The 26,296-nt window shown below is 45.1% G+C and overlaps 1 protein-coding gene across 2 annotated transcripts in view; it reads left to right on the top strand.

The window, feature by feature from the left end:
• Window positions 1–26,296, top strand: part of PHEX (phosphate regulating endopeptidase X-linked) — a 1,520,886-nt gene that overhangs the window by 1,368,874 nt on the left and 125,716 nt on the right. For both annotated transcript variants that reach the window (XM_069639233.1, XM_069639232.1), the window contains exon 17: window positions 14,120–14,187. In XM_069639233.1, the coding sequence (XP_069495334.1) occupies window positions 14,120–14,187 (68 nt within the window). The remainder of the gene's footprint in view (window positions 1–14,119; window positions 14,188–26,296) is intronic.

Genomic DNA, 26,296 nt, shown 5'->3' with positions numbered 1-26,296 from the left:
CATGGTCTTGCAGGACACATTCTTCCCAGGGCACAAAAGTTGGCAACATTTTCGGACAATGAAGGGTTTATGGATCCAAGTAGCTCTGTCCTTTCTCATCAGTGCCCTGGATACCACCTATTCCTTACTCATGTTCGTGGCCTAGGCCTGGGATGCTGGCCGCCACACTACGTTTAAGCTTTGTGTTTTCAATATGGCTGCTAATATCTAAAATGGTTGCTATTTTTGCATGTGCACTACACCTACAAAACATGCAATAATGTAATAGTGTAGATGCCTTCAAGGGCACACCCCGCCCCCTGGTCTCTTACATTACTGTTAACAGCCTTTGCCTTATTCTGAAGTGCTTGGGGGTGCAGGAAGATTGTGTCCACTTCTCAATAGCATCACATCTTAAAACCATTAAGGTATCTTATCGGCAGGTGGTTTCTATAGCTCTGCTTGAGGTCAATTATTATAATCCAAGGACAGGGTTGTATATTGGCACTGTTAGATGATACAGGAGGGAGACGTAACTAGCAAGTTCTCACATGGATGAGTACTCTTGGTATTTTACTGCTGAACTCGATAACAGACAAGTGGGCCACACTCGAAACCCACATATGTCTGCACTGTTCTGTTTCTGGCCAGGGATTGTGGCCCCCTTTTTTAAGGGAGGCCGACATAACACACTTGCAAAAATGTTCATGTGTGTGATTATTCAACCGCAAGCTCGGTTGTGATTTTTGTTGTTGCAACTTTTATATGGAAAGAGGAGATTTGATGGACATAGCTTTTGCCTTTATGTGGCAATTAGCCAATGTAGACGGACTGCGAGGGAAGTTTTTGGTGTTGTTTGTCCCCCTTTCTGCTATGTATCTAACTTTTTGTATTGAATATTGTTTAAAAATGGCAGCTTTTTCATTGCTGAGAGTATTTTTGTAGACGTATCGATTTTATTATTTATATATTTTAGTGTCTGCAAGGTTGTGCATATTTTACCTTGTTTCCGTTTTTATTTATTTGGTTTTAATGGCCTTTTTGATGAACAAATAAAGCTGGCTTTACGTGGGGAGAAACAGCATAGAGCACCTGCCCCCTTGCCGGATAGCACAGCTGGAGTATGCCCTTGAGATGGATACATCAGCGGACTTTTCAAGTATGAGGCTTAACTTAGAGAGAAAACAGTATTAACTCTGGACATCTTTCTATTAGCACAGTACCAAGTGCCCAGACCAAGTAGTTGCGAGCTCTCCCGACATGAGCTGACACCCTGTCACTGATGAAGTGTGCAGACACTTACAGACAACCATGCGGAGCCCAGCTGATCCGAGTGCCGCTAAAAACAGTGAGAGGAATTTCCACTGCAAATGGCCCCAGAAACTCAGTTCAGTTCTTGATTAGTTGCTATTATCTTTTCCATTACAACTTTACAATAAATAATAATGGAATTATCTCACTTACATGCATTCGGTAATCAATTATTGTAATACCAGTACAACATCACATTTCTTTAAATGAAAGTCAGCAGAAGGCCTCCTGTAATAGTTCCGTCTAGGTTTTTAAAATGCTCTGTGGCCCACTACAATTACTACATTTACCCAGACTGATACAGTAATCCTTTAATTTACCAACAGATATTTTGGCCACTGTCACCTGTATACATAGAATATGTGCTTGTTGACAAAGGTGCGTTGCTTGGCTAATGTGATGTATATTGCTTCTATTTAGAACTGATTTCATCCACATATGGCTTCATATATTCTAGGTAAAACAATAAACAGGACATGATTACTAGTTTCAAGAGAATTCATACCATTACTTTGTATATATTCGGTTGTATTACCACTCTATGTAAGTACTACCACCTCCTGATGGATGTGTTGAGGGTCTGAACTGCAGGAACTCCTTCTTTTTTCCTTAAATTAAAAGGCATTTGACCATCTGACTGCCAGTCTGCCATGCTCCCTGGCTGCTGAGAATATAACTCCCACTGCAAAATTGGGATGTAATACATGTCCATGGGCAAAACAGGGGAGTTATTTGTATAATATGCTTATACTAAAATGCTACTGAATCTTTGATTATACACTTTTCATACTGCTTATTTATTTGTTTCGGGAAGGGACATAATTAGGCAAGGCTGAGTGATCAAGCCAATATCTGAATTTGGGGCAACCACTGCATTTTCAATGGTTCCTTTTATTTGAGAAGTTCAGGCATGCGGTTGCTGATATATGATGTGAACTTTCTTTGCCAGATGCAAATCCAATAAAGAAGTGGAGTCAAGGGTGCAGTTCTATCAAATAGTAACACCTGTAAAGGTTCATAATCAGGAGATCCACACAAGTGGCATTGTTGTTGTTATAGACTTTTATTTCAACTAATAATAAAGTGTAAACCCTTCCTATCCCTAACACTAACAGGGGGTTGTCTGCCTCAAACAATAAGCTATTGGTACTGTCAGAATGTCTGTCATAATAAAGGCCCACCATTGTGTCAAACCCTATCCTGTCCATTACACTAATCTACAACTAACGATTTGTTTAATCTTGGTCCAGAAGAATGACTCCCTTCCCCTGGCCTTTCTCAGGCTCCTCTTGTCAGTTCAATATGATTGGGATAATTTCTCCCTTCTCCTGGCTTTTCTCAGGCTCTTCTTGGCAGTTCAATATGGTTGGGGGAATGTCTCCCTTCCCTTCCCCTAGCCTCTGTCAGGCTTCTATTGGTAGTTACATATGGTTGGGGAAATGTCCCCCTAGCCCTGGCCTTTCTCATGCATCTTCTGCTCACAGTCCTATGAATCAAAGGAATGGTCCTTCTTTGACTAGCTCCGGTCTTTTCTGCATATGTGGCTGGGGAAATGTCCCCCTTCCCCTGGCCTTTCTCTTGTATCTTCTGTTCACAGTCCTATGAATCAAAGGAATGGTCCTTCTTTGACTTCCTTAGGTATGTTCTTTATCACCAGACTCTTTTGACGCTTCACTATATTTGCTTTGTATGGGTGTGGGTCCCAGACTGACACTCTCATCCTTCTCTGGTTAGTCCACCAGATATACTCTCCTACCAGGTACTGTGACTGTGATGATTGTTCTGCAGTCCTTTAGTGTCTTTGTGGGTGTCAGTGCCAAGACTCAAACATACTTCCTGTTATGTTTAGTCCACCTGGTATAATATCCTCCCAGGTACTGAGACTAAGATGATTGCTCTGGAGGACTTGCTGGCCTGTTATCTTTAGCCCATGTGGTATACCATTCTGCCAGGTACCGAGACTAAGATGATTGCTCTGGAGGCCTTGCTTGTCTTTATGGGTTTGGGTCCCAGACCCACACTTTCTTCCTTTTATATATAGTCCACCTGGTATACTATTCTGCCAGGTACTGAGACTAAGACGAGGGTTTTGGATGCTTTGCCCACTGGTTATGTTTCCTTTATCTGGGTCCCAGACCTTAACTTCTGCTCTCTTTGGTGTTCCCAGCTTCAACAGATTTATATTATGGCCCCTGCATCTTCCCTCACACCAGCGTACCTTCTTCCATGATCCGCGATGGTCTTAGGGCTCCCATGGCACTTCAGTTTGGCCATACTGCTTCTCCGCCGGTGAGGAATTTCTTGCAGTCTGCGGCAGCTATGATATGATATGATATGATTTTCCTTTGTATCTCACTCATACACAAGTGTTTCAGAGTGCGACGAGGCAAGGGAGGGGAACATGGGAGGAGAAAACAACGATCTTGCTACGCCCAGTGAGTGTAGGAAATAGGGAAGGGGGAAAGTGTTAGGGAGAGGGGAGGAGTGGAAAGTGCTGAGCAAGGATAAAACAACAACTGGTAGTGCAGCCAGCAAGTTGGCAAGTGCAAGGTTAAAGTGCAGGCAGGGGGTGTCTGGTAAGTGCAGGTAAGGGGACTGTAGGGTTATAGATACAGACCCAAGTGCAAGGGTTTCCAAGAGGCAGTGCGGGTGTGTGGCTGAGTGGGCATGGAACTGGGCCCGAAAATCAGAGGGTAACCAAGTGCCCAGTGCTGAAGCAGACAGATCAGCAGGGCAGAGGAAAAATAAAAGCAGAAGCAAAGAGGAAGGTCTTTAGGGGCTTCCAGAACTGAAGATGGTTCTCCTCAAGTTTCAGAGAGGCAGAAAGGCTGTTCCAGAGGGAGGCCTCAGCCAAGGAGAGAGATCTACCCCCAACTCATTGCTTGGAGAAGCGACTGACCCTGAGGGAGTTAGAGGTGGAGGAGCAAAGAGCTTGAGTATCAAGGTATTTACATAGGGAGAGTTGAAGGTATTGTGGACCCAGGCACCAGAAAGCCTTGTGGACAATGCAAGGGGTCTTGAATTTAATCCTTGCAGACACTGGGAGCCAATGAAAAGATCTCAGAGCTGGAGTGATATGATGCCAGGGCTTGAGGCCAAGGACAAGTCTTGCAGTTTAGTTGGATGAGTTGGATGAGTTCCAGATGAGTTGGATGAGTTCCAGAGGGTGGAGAGTAGAAGCAGGCAGATTTAGAAACAGCTTGTCACTGTAGTCCAGCTTAGAGAGAACATGCGCTCTAGAGAAAGTGATCTTCTGGGGGAAGTAGAGGAAAGGAAGAATACCTCTGAGGAGATGCAGTTGGTACTTTGACTTCTTATAGACGTCAGAGATGTGAGGAGAAAAGGAGAGTGTGGAGTCGAAGATGACTCAGAGGTTCTTAGCCTCACAGGTAGGAGCAGGAAGAGGGCCAAGGGAGGCTGGCCAGAGAGTGACAGGAAAGGAGGGTGTAGGTGTGCCAATGAGGAGAATCTCTGTCTTACTGGCATTAAGGCAGAGATAGTTGGTGGCACCCCACTCCTGGATAGCAGACAGACAGTAAGAGATGAAAGAAGGAGAAGAGGTGGCAGGGGGAAAGCCTAAAAGTGGCATCCACATAGCACTGAAAGTTGGAGCAGAGAGCGGCATTGCAGTGGGCAAGGGGTGCCAGGTATTGGTTGAAAAGCCAGGGAGAGATGTTAGACCCCTGGAGTACACCACAGGTAGAGAGTGAGATAGAATAAAGGAAGGACCCACGCTGGACCTGTGAGGGTCGATCAGAGAGGAAAGAGGTCAGCCAGGCAAGGGCCTGATCAGTGATACCCAGGTTATTACATAGACGGTTCAGCAGGATGGTATGGTTGACCATGTCAAAGGTAGAAGTGAGATCATGTAGGATGAGGACAGAAGGGATGTTACAATCGAGGTTGGAGAGCAGGTCTTCACGGACATTCAGGAGAGCAGTTTCCATGCTTCAGACAGCTCTGATGCCAGACTGATGGTCATGGAGACAAACAACAGAATTGGTGTGGAGATTAAGCTGGGAGATGGCCAGCTTTTCTAGGAGTTTGCCCAGGAAAGGAGTGATGGAGATCGGACGATAGTTCAGCTGTGGGTTTCTTGAGAAGAGGGTGCACAAGAGAGTGATTCCGAAGGGAGGGGAAGGCTCCAGAGAGGTTGCAGAAGTCAGCCAGAGCAGGAGAAAGGGTGTCAATGTGTTCCTTGATGGTTTTGGATGAACAGAGAAGAACCTGTTTTGATGAGACTTTGATAGATCCCACATGTCTGGAAATCTCGTCAGGGGAGAACAGAAGAAATGAAGAGAAAGAGGCAGGGGTGCAGCTGCAGGAGGGCCAGAGGTAGCGGAAAGAGAAGGAGAAGAGGAGGAGAGGACGAGAGGGTGGACAGGATGTCCTGGGTTTTTTAGATTAAATGAGAGGCAAGGGCCGTGCAAAGGGCCTGGGAGGCGACAGGAGAGGTAGAGAGTGCAGCAGGGTTGTCCAGCTCCTTGCAGATTTTAAAGAATTCGGCTGAGTTGTTAGATGCCGCAGAGATGCAGGCTTGGATGTGGGCGCTCTTCTTAGTTCAGACAAGGAGCCAGTATTGCCTTTGGAGAAGGCTGCAGGCCAGTTTGTCAGAGGATGTACAAGAATCCTGCCATTTCCTCTCAGCACCCTACACTCGTGTTTAAGGGCAGCTAGGTCAGTGTCGTACCAATTAGTTAAACTTGGTTTTGGGCTTCAAGCGGATCATCATGACAGGGGAAATAACCTCAAGTGTAAGAGTCAGCAATTGGAGGAGGAGGGGGAGAGAAAGTGGCGGTGAAAGCCTCAACTGCCACACGCTTCATGGGTGGAATGAAGGTAAGTGGCAGTTTTGGAATTGGCATGGCCTGAGGGGTAGAGAGGGAGCGATGGGAGAAAAGGAGGGAGTGATCACTCCAGGAGAGAGGAGTGGTCAGAGAGATGGAGAGGGGGAGGTCAGAGGAGATCAAAACATCAAGCGTGTGCCCTGCAGAGTGAGTCGGGCCAGAGGGGAGAATAGAAATAGAGAGAGAGAATTGCAGAGGTTGCGAAAGAGTCCAGAGGAGGAACGGGGGGCATCCAGATGGATGTTGAGGTCCCCAAAAACGAGGAGTTGTGTGGTTGAGGCCATGAGGGAGGAGGAGAAGTCCACACGAGAAACTGCCTGTCAGCACTACACACTTGTTGGTTGCAGGGGATGACAGGAGCTTCTTCCTATGCCTGCTTGGAGTGGTCTCTCCACTTCCTGTAAGATCTGTGCAGTGCTCTTTATCACTCACCGCATCTTCCTCGTCACCGTAAAAGTGGAGTTACTCTCTTCTGGGTTGTTCTTACCCTTCTTCATCTCAATCTTGCAATGTGGTTCATATGGGTGTTCTCTACTCTTTTTCTTTTTGGTATTATGTGGTGAGGTATAGTATTCTACTTTACATAGATACATAGAGTTGTGAGGGACTACATTAACCTTCTCAGGGTGAGAGGGTAATTGAGTTGGGAAAGTGGGATACAGCGTTTTCCCTGGATGGTCATCCCTTGTCCCATAAGCGTTTCCCCACCCCCATTTGATCCTCACACAGTGCACCCCAGCAGGGGCATTATTGAACTGTGGATGCACTTCCCTGGTCCCATGGGAAGGTCCTTCCCCTATGGGAGAAGGGATGCCATCCAAGAACACTGAAGGATATGAGGTGGGTAGACTTCTTAAGCCCCAGCAGCTTGATGAAGAAATCATTCTCAGCTATTACTTGTTCAGGAAACCTGAAACATAGGACTCCTGGATCGGCTGTGAGACTATTAAAGGGGAGTTGCTCGACAAACAGTATACATTTTGCCATGAGACCTGGGATAACCATCTTCTTGGCCTGAAGTTACTGAACAAATCCTTTTAACATGTTCATCAATGACCTTTCTTTTTCAGACAGATTAGAGCATCATTAGCAAACAAAAGAAGCCAATGGTATTGTTGTATTGTATTGTTTATTTATTTATAGAGCGCATCAGGCCCTGAGGCATCTGGGTGCTTTACAAGTTATAAATTACAAAGGTTACAGGTGATAGGTACATCAAATAACATACATATACAAGCTATATACAGTAGTATAATTAATGGTATACTAAGCAGAATCATGTGGTAATATTTTAGATCATCATTGATACATCAGGAGGCAATCACTGTTCACATTCACATGGGTGTAACCAATGCTTAACATTGGTCTTAAAAGAATGGAAGGAAGGCAATGCTCTGAAGGTGTCGGGAAGGGAGTCCCAGAGTTGTGCCGCCATGAATGGAAAGCTAGAGCCTCCCGTCTTTTTGAGTTTGAAGTTAGGGATTCTCAGGCTGTTGGATTGTGCCATTCTAATAGGTCGTTCTGAAGTATGTTTGGTGAATCTGTCCGTAAGGTATATGGGAGCCTTGTAAGTTAGACATTTGTATGTAAGTTTAAGTGCTTTGAGCTTAATTCTGTCATTTATGACAAACCAGTTGATAGAGCGTCTTACGTGTCAGATATGCTGCAATCTTGGAATACATAAAGCAGATCTTAAGGCATTATTTTGTGTTTGTTTGTGCCCAAGTGTAGTGCATTACAGTAATCCAGCTTGGATATAATTAATGCTTGTGCGATCGTAGTACATTTATCCAAAGACAGGAAAGGTTTGCATGCATAGATCAATGTGCAAGCGTAGCTAGTTTCAGATGCAGTGACATATACTTGTTTATTGAGGTTAAGTGACGAGTTCAAGTAGAAACCTAATGTTTTTACATCATTAGCGAAATTGATTTTGATTCCATCAATAGTGACAGATCTATATTGAGATGAGAGTTTGTTTAGTCTATTGGAAGACCCAATGATTAAAAGCTTGGTTTTTCGTCATTGAGGCATAAGCCATGAGTGGCCATCCATGTTTGTATAATTAAGTAAATCTTGTTGATCAGTTCCACATCTTTGTCATAGTCTCCTTGAATGGGGATGAGGATCTGGGTGTCATCAGTGTAATTGGTGTATGAGACAACCAGATTGTCAAGTATATCGAAGAGAGTCTTTGTAAATATATTATACAAAGTAGGTGAGATGCATGAACCCTGTGGCATACCACATGTGATGGGTACTGGGACTGCAGCTGAAGAGGGTGAGAAAACTCTTATAGATCTGTTATCTAAGAAAGAGTTTATCCAAGTGGTAGCTTCCTTGGAGAAGTGGCCAGCTGATTTTAAGTGGTTGCACAGGACTTTGTGGTCAACCAGGTCGAATGCGGCGGATAGGTCCAAAAAGAGGAGAATGGATTCTTCTCCTTTGTCTTTTCGATCGTCCAGTTAGTTCTTCAAGTTAAGGAGGGCAGTCTCGGTCCTGTGCATTGGCCTAAAGCCTGATTTTCGAGTGCCTAGTATTTTGTTGATCTGCAGATAAGCAGCTCAGTCCAAGATTTTAAGGAGAAATGGTACAGTTGTGATTGGCCTATAAATAGTGGGGATACTTGGGTTCAGGTTAGGGGGTTTTTTAATAAGGGAAGTACCCAGGCATCTTTAAGGTTGGTAGGAACTGAGCAAGATATGAAGGAGGAGTTGATGGAGGTGGTAATGAACAGAGCTAGGTATTTTGCAGCTTCTTTAATGAATGATGCAGGGCAGGTATCTCCAAGGCATTGGGAAGGTTTGAGGGATGAGATGATGTTTACAGCCTCTGTTGTAGAGATGGCTCTAAATTCGAACTGGTTACATGGTTTGGTTTGATTGTTGGCAATTTCTTGCAAGATGGCTTCTTGTGTAGCTAAGGCACTCCTGTGTAGAGTCGTTTTTTTGGCTATAATTTTGACTTGCAGCATAGAAATGTTGTTGCATAGGGCATCTTGGATGTCGGTAAACCAACTTTTGTTTTTAATGCATGAGTCATTAGGAGCAACCGGGATTCTAATTTTCTTAGTATGACAAAGATTTCCCTAGTATTTGAGTTCGCTGTTTTGATTCTTTCATTGAATGTCTCTTTTTTTATTTGGATAATTTCTTTTTTGTATCTATCTGTAAGGGATGTAAGTCTTTTTTTATTCTGTTCAGTTTGGTTATTTTTCTAGCTAGTTTCAGCCACTCTTTTCTGTAAGCGAAGCGCTTTCAAGCTGGGGGTGAATCAGGAGTTCAGGTGAGCTTGAGGTTTTTCTTTGCTAAGCGTCAATGGTGCAATGACATTAATAGCTGAGTTGATAGTATCGTTGTATAGATCAACCAGGTCGGTTGGGTCTGCAGGTAGGTGGATAGGATTAGTTAGAGGTTGGAGCAAGGGTAAAAGGTTAATAACTGTTATGCTCTTTTTACATCTGGTTAGGGCCTGTGGGGCCATGGGCTTTTCTGAGCTAGTTTGTAAGCTGTCTTGGATAGTGAATGAGATCAGGTAGTGATCTGTCCAGACACACGGTTCAATGGTGGATATGCAAGATGTACAGTTGATATCTGCGATCTGGTCTAGCGTACAACCTTTAATGTGGGTAGGTCCATTATTCCTGATAGTAAGGCGTGCTTCAGCAATAGTGTTAGCTAAAATGGCGGCGTTAGAGTCTTTAGGATCGTTTAGCACTATATTGGGAAACAGGTTTGGTGTTCATATTTAATAGGTACTTTATGTCTTCTTCAAATGTTCCTAGTCGGCCAGGTGGTCTGTAGAGCAGATGTATGGAGATGGTTCGTGAGGGAGAGAGGGCCAACTTAACGGAGAGTAACTCGGCTGAGGGGAGTGCCTTAGATTATGTCTCTCTTATGGTTAGATAGGGTTTGCATATAAATGCTAAGCCACCTCCTTTAGTAGTTTCTCGTCTGATAATGGTGAAGTCTGTAGGGACAGATAAGGAGAGGACAGGTCCGGCATATTTGTAAACAGTTAATCCCGACACCTGAAGAGGAATGGTACTTTTACTACTTGACAGCACAAGATCCCATTTGGTTTTCTGGTAAATCCTCTCACGTGTGTGGAGTCTCCACCTTCTGGATTGATCTTAACAGTCGACATAAGTATTGTTTAGCCTTCTCTGGAGTCTTGGCAATTCAGTCATGTTCACAGAGCCAATGAGAAGCAGTATCATGATTCTGCAGTATTCTAAAATATAATTGGTCATTTCTGCAGTGTACCAGCCCTTTTTAAGAGCACATTGACATTTCTCTCAAAGTTCTAGGACCTTAAAGGCCATTTACAGAACACCTTTATCTCAAAGTGATGTATGGTTGTGGGTGAGTGGGTGCACACACACACCCACGTGTTAATACATGCAGCAGTAGGTTTTTTTGAAAGCATTCATTTTTCATTGTCTCCGTTTCTCCATAAACTTGCATTTACAATTTGATGCTAGATATTTTGTGCGGAATATATTTTTTCTTTATTGTGTGAAATCCTATAAACCTGAGAGACACTGAATTCTTTTGAAATGTAAGTACGTTTTTGTTTTGCACATTAGATAGTTTTCCATAAGTTAAAGATGTCCCAGTCCTTGTACACAAGCTCCCATCAACATTGAGTAGTAAATATGTTATTTCTCACATTGAAATTATGGCTAGGCTTCAAATTCATGTTCATGCATTTGTTATATGTATTCCATAGTTACCAATTTAGAGACTGTGGTCTGTCTTTCTTGCTTGGAATCCTGTGTACCCTTAGAATTGATGGTGTCACACCCCTCACCATACAAATATGCGCACACACACACATCAGCACATAGGGAGTAGTCAACCCCCTACCACTCTACATTCTGCAGACTGCATATATGGATCATTCGCAAAATAGTCCACATATTCCAAAAGAATCATTGAAAAAAATATATGCATGTGCTTAAACACTCACCTATAAACACAACACTGCGAACATAACTCACGTAGAAATCATATAATACCTGCTTAAAAACAAATAACTGGGGAATATTTTGTTTTAAAAAATGTTTGAAATACTACCTATAGTTTGTCTATATGTCATGCGTGATGGCATCTGTACTGTCATCAGTTTGTTCTAGTGTCAGGTGATGCCATTGATGATGTTATAGGTGATGTAACAGGTGATATCATTAGTTTTGTCTTCTGTATCGTCATCAGTATGCTCCTGAGCTTCTCAGTTCAATGTGGACTGTGAGTTAAGGTGGCACAGCTTTCCTCTATTACCTCATTTATGGGATATGTTGCATGCAACTAGAACCTTACATCTCTTTAACTAAAGTTTTTCCACTGATTTCAATCTTTTTATTCCATTGACCTGTTTCAACATAACGTTCTCTTACTTACGATTTTTCATTGAATTTGACGAGTTTGTTAAACTATATCTCAAACTAATTCTTTGTTGAGATCTTCTCAAAAGCTTAACTATATTGGGCCTCATTACACGGTAGGAGGTAACCATGGTGCTATTAGCGCCATGGCTACCCCCTACCGCCTTCTGGGTCTGGGTAGGTGGTATGGGGATTTACCGGGTCATTCCGACCCTGGAGGACCCGGTAAATCCCCATGCCAATTACCATTCCCCATTCCCATTCGAGCCCCCATAGGGCTCAATGGGAATGGGGAAGGAGCTAATAACGGTACTGCTATTAGCGGTACCGGTATTAGCTCTGAAGTCCCTCAGCGGGTCCCGTCCTTAACGTGTGGTCTGACCACACCGGTGCCCTTACCGGTGCCGGTAATCCCTTACCGCCTACCGTGTAATGAGGCCCATTGTCTCTTTAACCAACTTTTTATTTCAGTGAATAATAGTGTTTTTTTAATGGTATGCAATATCAATTCTAGTGTTCTCAATGGCGAGTGTCTGTAGCAGTAGCGGCTGAAGAATTCTTTAAATTGGAGGGACATAAATGTTTCCCACAAATATGCACATGCGACCCAATGCAGCGATGCAGTATAAAACAACCAAAAGTGGTTTAGATGGGTTCTTCCCCTGCAAAAACCGCTAAAATATCAGGTGAAAAAGGTGCATTTTACAGCACACTTTTGGTAAATAATTAGATAAAAAGACAGACAATCTACAATCGGTTTTGTAGGGTAGCGAATGAAAAATCCATTAGATGCAAGTCAGCAATATTGTACAGCAGCATTTGTAAATGTTTTTCCATGATGCCAGTATAACAAACAATTTCACGCTGACTGTGCCCATACATTTCTTTGCTGGCTGCATCAATATGTACAACTCTACCCATATAAGAAGATACTCTCTTATGCTTCACACATAATGCCAGTAATTATGCTTTAAGGAAGCTTGTCTAAGTTGGCTCTGCCAATATATGTCAGTACACTCACATAGGAACATACTCCTGTTGGCTTTGCCATTAAAAATGCCATTGCCATGCCACAATAAGAAAACATGTCCAAACGTAATAACACTTACTATGTTTGCTTTTCCAAAGATGCTCAGAAAAACATCCATGCCACAGTAAGATATTATAGATAGTTTGGCTGTATCAAAATGGCAGTCAAGCCACATAATAATACATATCATGCTCCTTTTATTATAGATGCCCAGTAAAAAACTACCTCCCTTAAGTCCCCATGTCCCCAACCCCTGCCCAAATCAGCACTGGGGCCTCCACAATCCAAACACATGCTCATGCATATTCACTCACTCATTCACTTGCTCATTCAAACATCAATACAAAACACATACATATATACACACGTAACAACATACTACATATACATTCACACATAAAACATACAATTCAATTTCAACACTTAACCTTTAGCCCTAATCCAGATGCTGTCCCTCCCCACAAAGCTGCTTCCCATCACAATGGCCCTTCAGCTCCCGCACACAATAACAGGAGCAAGGAAGCCCAGAGCGCTCCTGGTTCCGGTAGATGCGCGTAGGAGCCGGAGCACCACATTTTCAGTCCCCCATTCACCCTGAATGCACATGGAGGTACAGGAGTGTACCCCAGCCTGCATCACCAATGACACATGCACGCTTGGGAACATAAACTGTCAAAGAGTAACATGGTTTACCTTTGACAGTTTAACCTGCAACACCTCTATAACTGGCGAGGGCATCATGGATCAGCACCCCCTCACCCACCATGGACGAGCCACCACTGACAGCAGCATTAATCAAGCTATGCATTCACTCTCCTCGGTAGCTCAGTAGCTTTATCAACTCCTCTCCCAAATCAGCAGCTAGCGCAGCACCAAAGAGATTTAACCTATCAAAACGTTGGCTTATACTGCTGGATAAATGTATTCACCACTTTCACTGCCAAACCCATAGAAGTTGAATCAAATGTGTGACTCACCTACTTCTTACCTGCACCTGGCAACAATACAGTTTCCACATCTGTCTCTCCCTCAAACCATCCAACAAACCCTGCCGCTCTCCCTCCCTCTTTTCTTACAGAGCCATGTTAAACAAGGCCAGCGAAATGGCAAAAGGTCGCTCTATAAGACCACATTACATTACATGACTTTATGTCCTTTGGTTTCAGTGGTTTATAGGTGCTGCATCCTAATGAAAAAAACATCACTTCAACTAAAAGTACTTTTGAAATGTGTTCATATTACTTCATTCAGTAGCATAACGTACATTTATGGGTACACCTTTCACCTTTCCGTTTGCCAAGGTGGCAACTTCCTCACTTTACCGTCACTTTGAATTTTCCGACATTTTCATTTTCTTGTCATGAAAATATCAAATGAACATAGCAAAGTGTTTCTTAAATGTTACATACATATACAAGTTGTGACTTATTAAATAGCAAAACACATGCAAGTAAGTTAGTGCACACAAAATAACAGGGGTAGTGGAACATCTATATGAATATTAGCCTGACAGCTTTCGGATTGATTACCCATTAATGTGTTTATCTCTGTTCTTTTGTTGTACAGTTCTTTAAGTTATGGAGCCATTGGTGTTATTGTTGGCCACGAGTTCACCCATGGATTTGACAATGATGGTAAGTCGCTGACTACATTTCTATAGTTGTTGACAGAGCTTTTCTGTTTAGGAAATGTTTAGGACATGGGCTTGTTTCTCTTTTTTCATGATACTGATTCCTTTTCTAAATTCCAAATACCTGATTGAGAAAATAATGATACAGAAGTATTTTCATGCAATTAGATCTATATCATGCAGGTGGTTGGGGTGTGTTTTCTTTTATAAAACCCAGGGGATTGAATAACTGTTTTGCTGCATCCAATAATCTGCTTCACCACTCTTTTTTTATTCTGCAAAGTTTAGGAAAACTATGTTTTCATTTTGATAAAGGACCCACATGTCCCAAACGTACGTCGCAAAGGGAGGGTCAGGACTGTTTCAAAATGTTACACTGGAAATTGTTCTAACCAGTTGCAATGTGAATTAGTTGGTACACTGCCCTGATTCATGAAGTGTTTTTCATTGGGATTGCTCCATAGAAAATCATAGAAAATCATAGTCAATCAATGGCCTCATTTCAGATGCCTGTCACTGGTGCAAGTGTATTTTGCACCACATTAGCTCTAGTCTGTGAAGGCATATTTGGATTGAGGCACTGTTTTCCAGGGTTAATAGGTCACAGGATAAGCACCAGGACAAACATTGCGCTGATGCAGGGATGTCATTTAGGGGACACCAGGGGTCGCAATTGCGACCCCTGGGGGCCACAGTTGCAACCCCTGGGACTCCCTTACGACCCCCAATTTAATAATTATTATTATTTTTAAACCTCAACTTGAGCTGACCGTGACATGTGGCACATGTCACATGCCACGTTCAGATCCAACCCCATCTCCCGCTGCTTCCTTGCAGCTCACATACAGGAACCAGGAAGCTCTTGCAGCTTCCTGGTTCCTGTTTTTTTGCAGCACAGAGGAGCCAAGGGGGCCTGGAAGGACGGACCGAAGCTGCAAGAAAAAGGTAAGAAGTCTTTTTTATGTGTGTGTTAGGCATGTGTGAAGTGTGTGTTCCGATGTATGTATGTGAATGGTGGGTGAATGTGAAATGATGTGTCTTTTTGAATGTTCTGGGTGGATGGGTAGGTGTGTGCCTGTGTAGAGAATGTAATGAGTGGATGTAAGAGAAGGTCTGAGTGACTGGTGGGTGAATGAGAAGTTATGTGATGGAAGTTTTTGATTGTTCCGGGTGGGTGGGTGTGTGCCTGTGCGCAGAGAATGTAATAAGTGGATGTAAGAGAAGGTGTAAGTGACTGGTGGGTGAATGAGAAGTTATGTGATGGAGGTTTTTGATTGTTCCGGGTGGGTGGGTGTGTGCCTGTGCGCAGAGAATGTAATAAGTGGATGTAAGAGAAGGTGTAAGTGACTTGTTGGGTGGGTGAATGAGAAGTGGTGTGGTGTGTGTTTTTGAGTGTTCTGGTTGGGCAGGTGTGTGCCTTTGTAGAGAAGGCAATGAGTGGATGAAAGAGAAGGTGTGAGTGACTTGTGGGTGAATGAGAAGTGATGTGATGTGTGCTTTAGAATATCTGGGCGGGTGGGTGTGTGCCTGTGTAGAGAATGCAATGAGTGGATGGAAGAGAAGGTATGATTGACTGGTGGGTGAATGAGAAGTGATTTGTGTTTTTTATTGTTCTTGGTGGGTCGGTGTGTGTCTGTGTAGAGAATGCAATGTGTGGATGTAAGAGAAGTTGTGAGTGACTGGTAGGTTAATGAGAAGTGATGTAATGTGTGTTTTGAATGTTCTGGGTGGGTGGCTGTGCGCCTGTGTAGAGAATGCAATGAGTGATGGGTGTGTGCCTGTGTAGATAATACAATGGGCCTCATTACGACCCTGGCGGAGTGGGTTTACGCCAGCGTTATTCGCGGCGGACCCGTCCGCCCTACTACGAGTTCCCGTAGCGCCATGGAGCGTTTTCCGCCTGGTTTTTCCGGGCGGAGAAATCCATGGCGCTACGGGACCTTGTTGTTAATTACGCCACCGTATTTTACGGTGGCGTAATTAACGCCTTCCCCACTCCCATTATACCCTATGGGGCAAAAATGGGAATGGGGAAGGGTAAAATGGGGAATGGGGATTTACCGCCCCGCCAAGGTCAGAATGGGGCGGAAAATCCGCCAACCCCCATGGCGCTATCGGCAGCTTTCCGCCGTGCTCCATGGTGCATTTTGCACCGCGATTTCCGCCAGGGTCGTAATGAGGGCCAATGAGATGCAGGAGAATGAGTGTGTGAGTGACTGGTTGGTGAATGAGAAGTGATGTGTGTTTTTGAATGTTCTGGGTGGGTGGGTGGATGGGTGTGTGCCTGTGTAGAGAATGCAATGAGTGGATGGAAGAGAAGTTGTGAGTGACTGGTGGGTGAATGAGAAGTGATGTGTGTTTTTGAATGTTCTGGGTGTGGGTGTGTGTCTATGTAGAGAATGCAATGAGGGCATGTAAGAGAAATCGTGAGTAACCGGTGGGTGAATGAGAAGTGATGTGATGTGTGATTTTTAATGTTCTGGGTGGGTGGGTGTGTGCCTGTGTAGAGAATGCAATGAGTGGATGAGTGTGTGCCTGTGTAGAGAATGCAATGAGTATGCCTGTGTAGAGAATGCAATGAGTATGTAGAGAATGCAATGAGTGGATGGGTGTGTTCCTGTGTAGAGAATGCAATCAGTGGATGTAAGAGAATGTGTGTGTGAGTGACTGGTGGGTGAATGAGACGTGATGTGATGTGTGTTTTGGAATGTTTTGGGTGGGTGGGTGTGTGCCTGTATAGAGAATGCAATGAGTGGATGTAATAGAAGGTGTGAGTGACTGCTGGTTGAATGACACGTGATGTGATATGTGTTTTTTTAATGTTCTGGGTGGGTGGGTGTGTGCCTGTTTAGAGAATGCAATGAGTACACTGAATTGGTTAGTTGTCTCCATGACCCTCAATCTGGGTTCCTATCTGCCAGAAGCATGGAAACTGCTCTCCTGAACATCCATGAAGACCTGCTCTCAAACTTTGACTCCAATACCCCTGTGTCCTCATCTAACTTGATCTCGCGTCTGCCTTTGACACGGTCAGCCATGCCAACCTGCTCAACTTTCTCTCTGTGATAACCTGGGTATCACCGATCAGGCGCTGGATTTGCTGACCTCTTTCGTCTCCAATCGACCCTCCTAGGTCCAACTTGGGTCCTACCTCTCCTCTATATCTATCTCTACCTGTGGTGTTCCCCAGGGGTCTAACCTCTCTCCCTGGCTGTTCAACAAATACCTGGCACTTCTTGCCCACTGCATTGCCACTCTCTGCCCAAACATTCAGTGGTAAGATGTCGACACTCAGCTCATTTTCAGGCTCCCTTCCACCACCTCTTCTCCATCTCTCATTTCTAACTGTCTGTCTGCTATCCAGGAGGGGTGTGCCACCAATGACCTCTGTCTTAATGCCAGTAAGATTGTGATTCTCCTCATTGGCACACCTGCTCCCTCCTTTCCTTTCGCTCTCTGGCCGGCCTCCCTTGGCACTCTTCCTTCTCCCACCTGTGAGGCTAAAAACTTTGGGGTCATCTTAAAATCCACACTCACCTTCTCTCCTCACATCTCTGATATCTCTAAAAGGTCACACTACTGGCTGCACCTTCTCAGAGGTATTCTTCCTTTCCTCTCCTTCCCCCAGAAGCTCACTGTTTCCAGAGCTCTGGTTCTCTCTAGGATGGACTACTGCAACAGCCTCTTTCTAAATCTGCCTGTTTCTACTCCCCGCCCTCTGCAACTCATCCAGAACAGGACTGCGAGACATGTCCTTGGCCTCAAGCCCAGGGATTGTATCTCTACAGAACTGAAATCTCTGCACTAGCTCCAAGTTGCTACAAGGATTAAGTACAAAATCCTCTGCATTGTCCACAAGACCTTCTGTGGCCTGGGGCATCAATACCTTCAACTCTCTCTTCCTAAATATCTTCCTTCTCAAGCTCTTCGCTCATCTGCCTCTGGAACATCCTCCCTGCCTCCCTGAAACTTGAGGAGAACCATCTCCGGTTCCAGAAGCACCTCAAGACCTTCCTCTTTGCTTCTGCTTCCTCTCCTCCTCTCCCCTGCTGAACTCCTGACTGAAACTGCACTGGTCATCTGACTACCCTCTCATCTCGGGCCCTGGTCCCATTCCCCACCAGCTGCACACCTGCACTGCCTCCCAGGCAAGCCCTGCACTTGGGGGCTGTCTCTGTATCCCTACAGTTCCCCCAGCTCCTGACACTGATGTCTACACTCATCCCTGCACTTACCACAAGATAGCCGCACTTGTACCTATTGTTTTTATTTATTCTATTTATTTTGTACTGTTGATCCTATGTACTGCACTACCCCCTCACACCTGCACTTTTCCTTTCTCCCCTCCTCTGCACTTGCACAATCTCAATGACACCTGGCCTAGTAAGATCGTTGTCTCTCTGTTCTCTCTGTTCCCCCTCCCTTGCCTCATCGCGCCTTGAAACACTTCTGTATAGGCGTGTTATAAATGCCATATAATATCATATCGTAGATGAGTCTGTGCCTATGTAGAGAATGCAATGAGTGGATGTTAGAGAATCTGTGTGTGATTGACTGGTGGGTGAATGAGTATGAATGTGATGGTGTGTTTTTGAATGTTCTGGGTGGGTGGGTATGTGCATGTTAACGAAGGTGTGAGTGAGTGACTGGTGCGTGAATGAGCATACTTGTGGTAGTGTATGTTTGAATGTTCTGGGTGGTGCAAGGCGTGTGCTCGAATCCAGTGTGAGTGAATGAAAGAGGAGATGTATGGGTGAGTGACCGGTGGGGGAAAGGGAATGCATGTGCGTGTAAGGTCCTGGGAGACTGGGGATCACTGGAGCATTTTTGCCACATCCTTTATTGACTTTACATGTGTTTTACTGGTATTTGTGGGCAAAGGCAAGTTCATGTGTGCCATTCCCCAGCTAGACTGGCATTTTGGTGCAGTCTAGCCATTACTTACTGTGGCATTAATTTATTACTCAGCATCTTTAAAAAAGCAAGCAAGATAAGTAGTTTTACCTCGCCAGACTGATGTTTTGGTGTAGCGGCCTGTATATTCTTCACTGCAGCATTACTTTTTATTAACTGAGCATCTATGATGAATCAAGCAAGGTAAGTGTTCTTATGAGTCTAGATTGGTTTACCTTGGAACCAGTTTGGACAGGTTTTCATATTCCCAACGGGAGTATGTACATGCATAGGAGTACTGGCATAAATCGGCAGGGCCAGTTTTGTGACCAGTGCCAGTAATGATACTATACAAAAACGCCTTAAAGTGATTAAAAAGGCAGTGGGAAAGGCAGAGGTTTGAATACCGGCAGGCTTGTTTCTCGCTGATGAGCTAGACAATTAAATTAAATATGCATGCTCGAAAGAGAAGACTGAAGGGACTTGTAGATCCGAGTGCAGGAACACAAAAAAACTGTATAAAAGAAGGATTTCAAAGTCGAAGTGGCATTCGCAAATAATTATACAGAATACAGAAAGCAATTGGAAGTCAAGAATTAATTAAAAAGTCAATTTCCTAAAAATCCTAAATTCATTTTCTAAAATATGGCGATCAGTGTGGGTTACAAATACATCAAATCTAGTCAGGATAAATGCAATCAATATTACATCTATACATTAAAACCTAAATTCAGCATTCTCACGCTGCAACAACTGATTAAAAGAAAGTAAGTAGATAATCACACCTGACATATATTTTCTTTTTTGTTTTTTAACAAATGGATTAGCAACATATTGAGTCTAACCCTGGATGGACCTTTCTCAGTGTAAAGCTCTCTTATAGGTCACATAGAATGAATTATGCAATAGGAATCCCTGGTAAATAAGTGTTTTTGGTAATCTTCGCTCTGAAGGAAGTTCCTTTGTTTGAGGCAGGAGGTCAGAAGGTCGCCAGGGTTAAAATACATGTCAGAGTGAAGAGGAAAGAAGTTATCAAAATATGGGAAGAATGCAGAAATGCAGGAGAAAAGAGTCTTTACCATACGAATGTTGGGAAGACTGCTGAAAAAAACTGGTGTGAGGTGGAATGTAGCAAAAGGCTTGCATTCAACAATGGAGACAAAGAGAATGCAGAAAATGAAAGTATTCAGTGATAGGACGAGGAATGCAGGGGAGAAACAGGTGTCATATTATATGACGGGGAAAGTACAGGTGCAAATTCATGCATTACAGAATGAGAGAAGGTGAACATGCAGGGGAATCCTTAGTCTTGATTTTATGAATGTGTTGGTGCATAAATAACCCTGATGCAGTTATATTTGAAGATGGCATAAAGCAAAGTGTTTTTCCGTGACAAGCAGTCCTCCTGGCATGGTAGTTCAGTCAGCCTGGGACGGTCCACCCTTATCTATTAACTCTTCAAAGTTCTCATACCTCTTGCTTCAGGTTTGCTCATGTGCCTTCATGTCTGCTGGATTTCCTCAATTTCTTTTCCATCCTCTGTGTCAGCCACATGTTTTCCCAAACATGTAGGACACTCACACTCCTTTGTAAGTATAAACTTTGTTGCAACACCACTGGTTGTGGTGGCAAGATTTGGAGAGTAAAAATGTTGGGCCTCATTACGATTTTGGTGGTAGCCATGCCGCTATTGGGTCCGGGTTCCCAGAATGAGGAATTACCGGGCCATTCCGAGTTCGGAGGGCCCGGTAATCCCTCCCTCCATGAACCCAGGCCCGGACCTCCCCCATTCCCATTTCAGCCCTGATAGGGCTGAATGGGAAAGGGGGAGGGAGCAAACAACGGGCCGATTACGAGCGGCCCGTTGTTTGCTCCCTCTTCCCCTCGCGGGACCCGGTAAGCACGCCAGGTTTGACCAGGCGTTACTTACAGGTTCCCGTGACAGGAGCTTGTAATGAGGCGGAACGGGTTTAACGGGTCCGCCTCCTTTAGCAGGTCCCGTTAACCCGTTCAGCCTCACATGTAATGAGGCCCGTTATTTCTAACTTAACGCTAGTTCTGTGTATGATACTCAAGTTACAGCTAGTGCTGTTACAGCTAGTGCTTCTGTTATATATTGGCTGTGTTTAGACTGACAGTTCAGAGTAAAAGTGTGATCGACTGTAAATCCTGTTCAGGGCAGTTGTGCTATGGAGATTTTAATAATGGTTCAAAAAGTGGAAATGCACTATTGCAAACCTTCTTTGCACCACTGCATTTTATTTGTAACCCCAAGACTTGTTTTTGCATATAAAGGGGGTGATGGCTTTAGAAAACAGGTATTATACTGTGTGTGAGTGAAGGAATGCCTGTGAAACATTTTAATATGTGCTAAGACCTGATCTGGTGGGCCAGCACTAGAGCTTTTAACAAGGGTCCCCTTGGCCGATAAGACCCGCTCTGACACCCCGGAGAGGGTCTTAAGGCTATTAGCACACAGCGTCCTATTCAATGAATGAAATTACGGTCTAAAGATGGCCGCCATGGATATGGAATGTGGGGCTCCACACAGAGCCCCTCTTCCATTTCCATGGCGGCCACAGAGCGGCAGGAAAAGTGCAGAGGGGCCGGCCACAGCCGCCAGTGAAAAGAGGTTAGTGGGGCAGAGGGGTGAAGGTAATGCAAACAAAGAGATATGGGAGGGTGGGGGGAAGATGGCATTGTGTGTTGGGGAAGAAGCCTCCAGGTTCTGTGGAACATGGGCTGAGATCAGAGGTTTCAGTATGCAATCCGTGGAACCTGATTGGCTGCACCCCCCACCCCAGGTGCTAATATGCAATGGAAGGAAAATGAATTCAGGAGAATTGTTATGGCAGCCGTAATGTTGAGGGAAGTGCAGGAATAATGATGTATCACCCCAGGAACTTATTTAGGCCAGCGTTCCAGCAGGGCCATTACGGTGGACCAGCTCTATTTTGCACATACCATTATTTGTTTTGTTCCCTTCCTCCTATGCCCCTCCCTATATTGGTTTTATCACTGCAGGCCACGTATTGAACAGAGGGAAACAGTGGAAGACTTAGTTTTTGCTCCATACTGGATGCCTTTGCCATACTTTGTTACGTGTCAAATGTAGAACAAAGAGCACCTGCACCAGTCTTCATGCATCAACATGCCACATTTCCTCTTTATCAGGTCTGCGGATGGTGATGAGATTCACAAATATGTGGCAGTAAACGTGGGATTAGATTATTATTATTGTGGCCATATCATGATATTGACAGTCGTTTTTGGGATATCATTCTCAGGCACCTGTCAAATCCAATGGACCGTCTTGATTTAAACAGTGGATATATGCAACAGCACCAACGTATCTCAGATGTTGCATGCACATGTGTTTTAGTGATCAGACATCCCCAATGCACACATTGCAGTATCTGCAGCTGCGAGCCTGTGCATTATTAGCGTTGAGGTGGCTCAGAGAACAGTAAAAATCATATTTCCTCTGTTTCTGTTGGCGAAGCACTGGAGAAAACTATCACAGTTGTAAAATAGAAATGGTGCTCACGTCCTGCTCAGACGAGCAGAGCACGACCCAGTGGCGGTGGCGACAGGATTAGTTTGCACTCTGTCACTCCTCACCTCGTCAGAAAATTCCAGTCGTGATCTGGGCACCATGATCTTCTCGCGATTGAGTCCTTGCCTCGCACTTCCTGAGCTCTGAAAGGATAATTACCCTGACACGCCACTAAATGGCCTCGCCTCTGGCTCAGGACTGACTGGTGCGTGCCAGATAAAATAGCGGTAGCTGGCCTCTGAAGCACGCTCCCTTCTCATTTAAATCCAGTATCATATTCATACAAACATTAACACTGGAAGTCTAATCTTGTAAAAGCACAGACACAGACACTGAAATGTGCTCCTGTACACTTTCTGGGTGCAGTATAAATATATATTTAATTCTACAATCTGATCATTAACGTTGCGCAGGTTATGACTTGGCATGGTCTGGATGTGAATCTTGGAATCAGGAGCCACACCACTGTAGATATTCTGTCTCACGGAGGACAATTGATAGGTGTGTAATACACCAGCTGCAGAGCAATGGACACTTATACATCAAGAAATAGAATTAAGAGAGGCTGTGTTGCCTACAGTTGAAGGGGTTACATGTGAAAACAGCACTTGAAAAACGCTTTTCACAAAAAAACGGAAAACATCTTGCTATTTAAAAAAAGGAAATGGCAGTCAGGAAAGGGTTAACATTATAAAGAAAAAGGGGAGAGCCTTTCAGGTCGAATACGAATGGTTGGGGAATGTGTGGCACACTCCCCACACACAGAAAGGTATTGAAAAAAAGCATGCCGAATATTCGCAAATTCGAACAGTGCTTTTGTCAAAGGGGTTATACAAAATGGCACCTGTTTATGTTTGCATGCATTTATATATAAATGATGTATAAATATAAATAGAGCCGAGGACCTGTATGCATTAAAACGCTGGCAGACAATTGGTTCAGCACTCCGTTAGTGAACATCAAGGAGCAAAAAGCGCACTATTTGATATGATATGAGACGATATGGCATTTATAACGCGCCTATACACAAGTGTTGAGATAACATATGAAGAGGTGTGTCTTTCATTGTTTCTTTAAGGGAACAATATTTGTCAGTGATCTTAAAAAAATCGGGAGGTCTTTCCAAATAAGGGGGATTGAATAACCAAGGTTTTCTCTCCAGCAGTCAGGGAGTGACTGAGGGTATGGCTGTGAATATCTAAAACATCACGTGGGTTGATATGCTGTGATTTGATTTGTAATTATTCATGTATTTTTTATTTGGTAGAGAAATATCTGAATTAATGTACCTAACTTCAGTAAAATGTGGGGCTGGGCTGGAAGCCAGTCCAGTAATGAAAGCAGAGGTCTTGTTTGAGAGAAAGAGGGGGGACTTACCACATCCTGGCAATCCCAGCTAAAGTTTGAAAATGACTATTTTAGTGCCTGCTATATGAAGGGCATTGCAATAATCGATGTTGTTTCCAATGATACCTCTGGCAATATGAACTAAGTGAAGGAATGGAGGAGTTTTCTTACACAGGTGTCTATAGCGCTTTATGCAATTTATGATGTAATTATTTGTGAGGTCATGTTGAGTTGGGAGTGAAAAAGACTTACAGGGTAATTCATAGAATTTCGCAGAAAAGTGTCGCAAGCGGCTGGCGCAGAGTGTCCGCGTGCGATTGACTGCGCCAGGCACGTGCGATAAAACCGATTTCCGCGCACAGCGTATTCATGGATTTCATGCTCCCAAACCAGCCGTGGCGCAGAGTATCGCAGCGACCCTGCAGCAGCGCCAGTAACGCCCCCAAGAACGCCCTCGCGCAAGGAAAAGCCAGCAAAATCGCTAAATCATCGCAAAGGGCTGTGCTAACCCTGGACCAGTTTACAGGGCAGCCAAACAAGGAACGCAAAGCGGGTAACGTGCATATCAGGGGTACACGTGAAGTCATACACGCGATTAGCCAGGGTAAGTGTATTACAGGGGTACACGTGAAGTCATACACGCGATTAGCCAGGGTACGTGTATTACAGGGGTACGCGGGAAGTTCAACACGCGATTGGCCAGGGTACGTGTATTACAGGGGTACGCGGGAAGTTTAACACGCGATTGGCCAGGGTACGTGTATTACAGGGGTACGCGGGAAGTTTAACACGCGATTGGCCAGGGTACGTGTATTACAGGGGTACGCGGGAAGTTTAACACGCGATTAGCCAGGGTAAGTGTATTACAGGGGTACACGTGAAGTTATACACGCGATTAGCCAGGGTACGTGTATTACAGGGGTACGCGGGAAGTTCAACACGCGATTGGCCAGGGTACGTGTATTACAGGGGTACGCGGGAAGTTTAACACGCGATTGGCCAGGGTACGTGTATTACAGGGGTACGCGGGAAGTTTAACACGCGATTGGCCAGGGTACGTGTATCAAAGGGGTACGCGGGAAGTTTAACACGCGATTAGCCAGTGTAAGTGTATTACAGGGGTACACGTGAAGTCATACACGCGATTAGCCAGGGTACGTGTATTACAGGGGTACGCGGGAAGTTTAACACGCGATTGGCCAGGGTACGTGTATTACAGGGGTACGCGGGAAGTTTAACACGCGATTAGCCAGGGTAAGTGTATTACAGGGGTACGCGGGAAGTTTAACACGCGATTAGCCAGGGTACGTGTATTACAGGGGTACGCGGGAAGTTTAACACGCGATTGGCCAGGGTACGTGTATTACAGGGGTACGCGGGAAGTTTAACACGCGATTGGCCAGGGTACGTGTATTACAGGGGTACGCGTGAAGTTATACACGCGATTAGCCAGGGTACGTATATGACAGGGGTACGCGGGAAGTTTAACACGCGATTGGCCAGGGTACGTGTATTACAGGGGTACGCGGGAAGTTCAACACGCGATTGGCCAGGGTACGTGTATTACAGGGGTATGCGGGAAGTTTCACATGCGATTTGGCCAGGTACGTGTATTACAGGGGTGCGTGGGAATTATCACACGCGATTTGGCTTGGTACGTGTATTACAGGGGTGTGCGGGAATTATCACACGCAATTAGGCTGGGTGGGTCCTCACAGGTGTTCCCTGTACACCCTCCACAGCCCCTGCAGGCAGCCCACAAAACAGGGGACTACCCTGCACACCTGCTCATGTCCCCCTGCACCCCCACCCCCCAGCAGTGCAGGGGCACCCTCCACCAGGCCCCCACTCATGTCTCCCACCACCCCCACCCCCCAGCCACCAGGGGCACCCTCCACCAGGCCCCCACTCATGTCCCCTATCACCCCCACCCCCCCGCCACCAGGGGCACCCTCCACCAGGCCCCCACATATGTCTCCCACCACCCACACCCCCCAGCAGTGCAGGGGCACCCTCCACCAGGCCCCCACTCATGTCTCCCACCACCCCCACCCCCCAGCCACCAGGGGCACCCTCCACCAGGCCCCCACTCATGTCTCCCACCACCCCCACCCCCCAGCCACCAGGGGCACCCTCCACCAGGCCCCCACTCATGTCTCCCACCACCCCCACCCCCCAGCAGTGCTGGGGCACCCTCCACCAGGCCCCCACTCATGTCTCCCACCACCCCCACCCCCCAGCCACCAGGGGCACCCTCCACCAGGCCCCCACTCATGTCTCCCACCACCCCCACCCCTCAGCAGTGCAGGGGCACCCT

This window comes from Ambystoma mexicanum, chromosome 7q (genome assembly GCF_040938575.1).
Source record: "Ambystoma mexicanum isolate Mex_15411 chromosome 7q, UKY_AmexF1_1, whole genome shotgun sequence".
NCBI classification, from domain to species: domain Eukaryota; kingdom Metazoa; phylum Chordata; class Amphibia; order Caudata; family Ambystomatidae; genus Ambystoma; species Ambystoma mexicanum.
The sequence above is the reverse complement of the archived record's forward strand: the minus strand, read 5'-3'. Positions and strand labels throughout refer to the sequence as shown.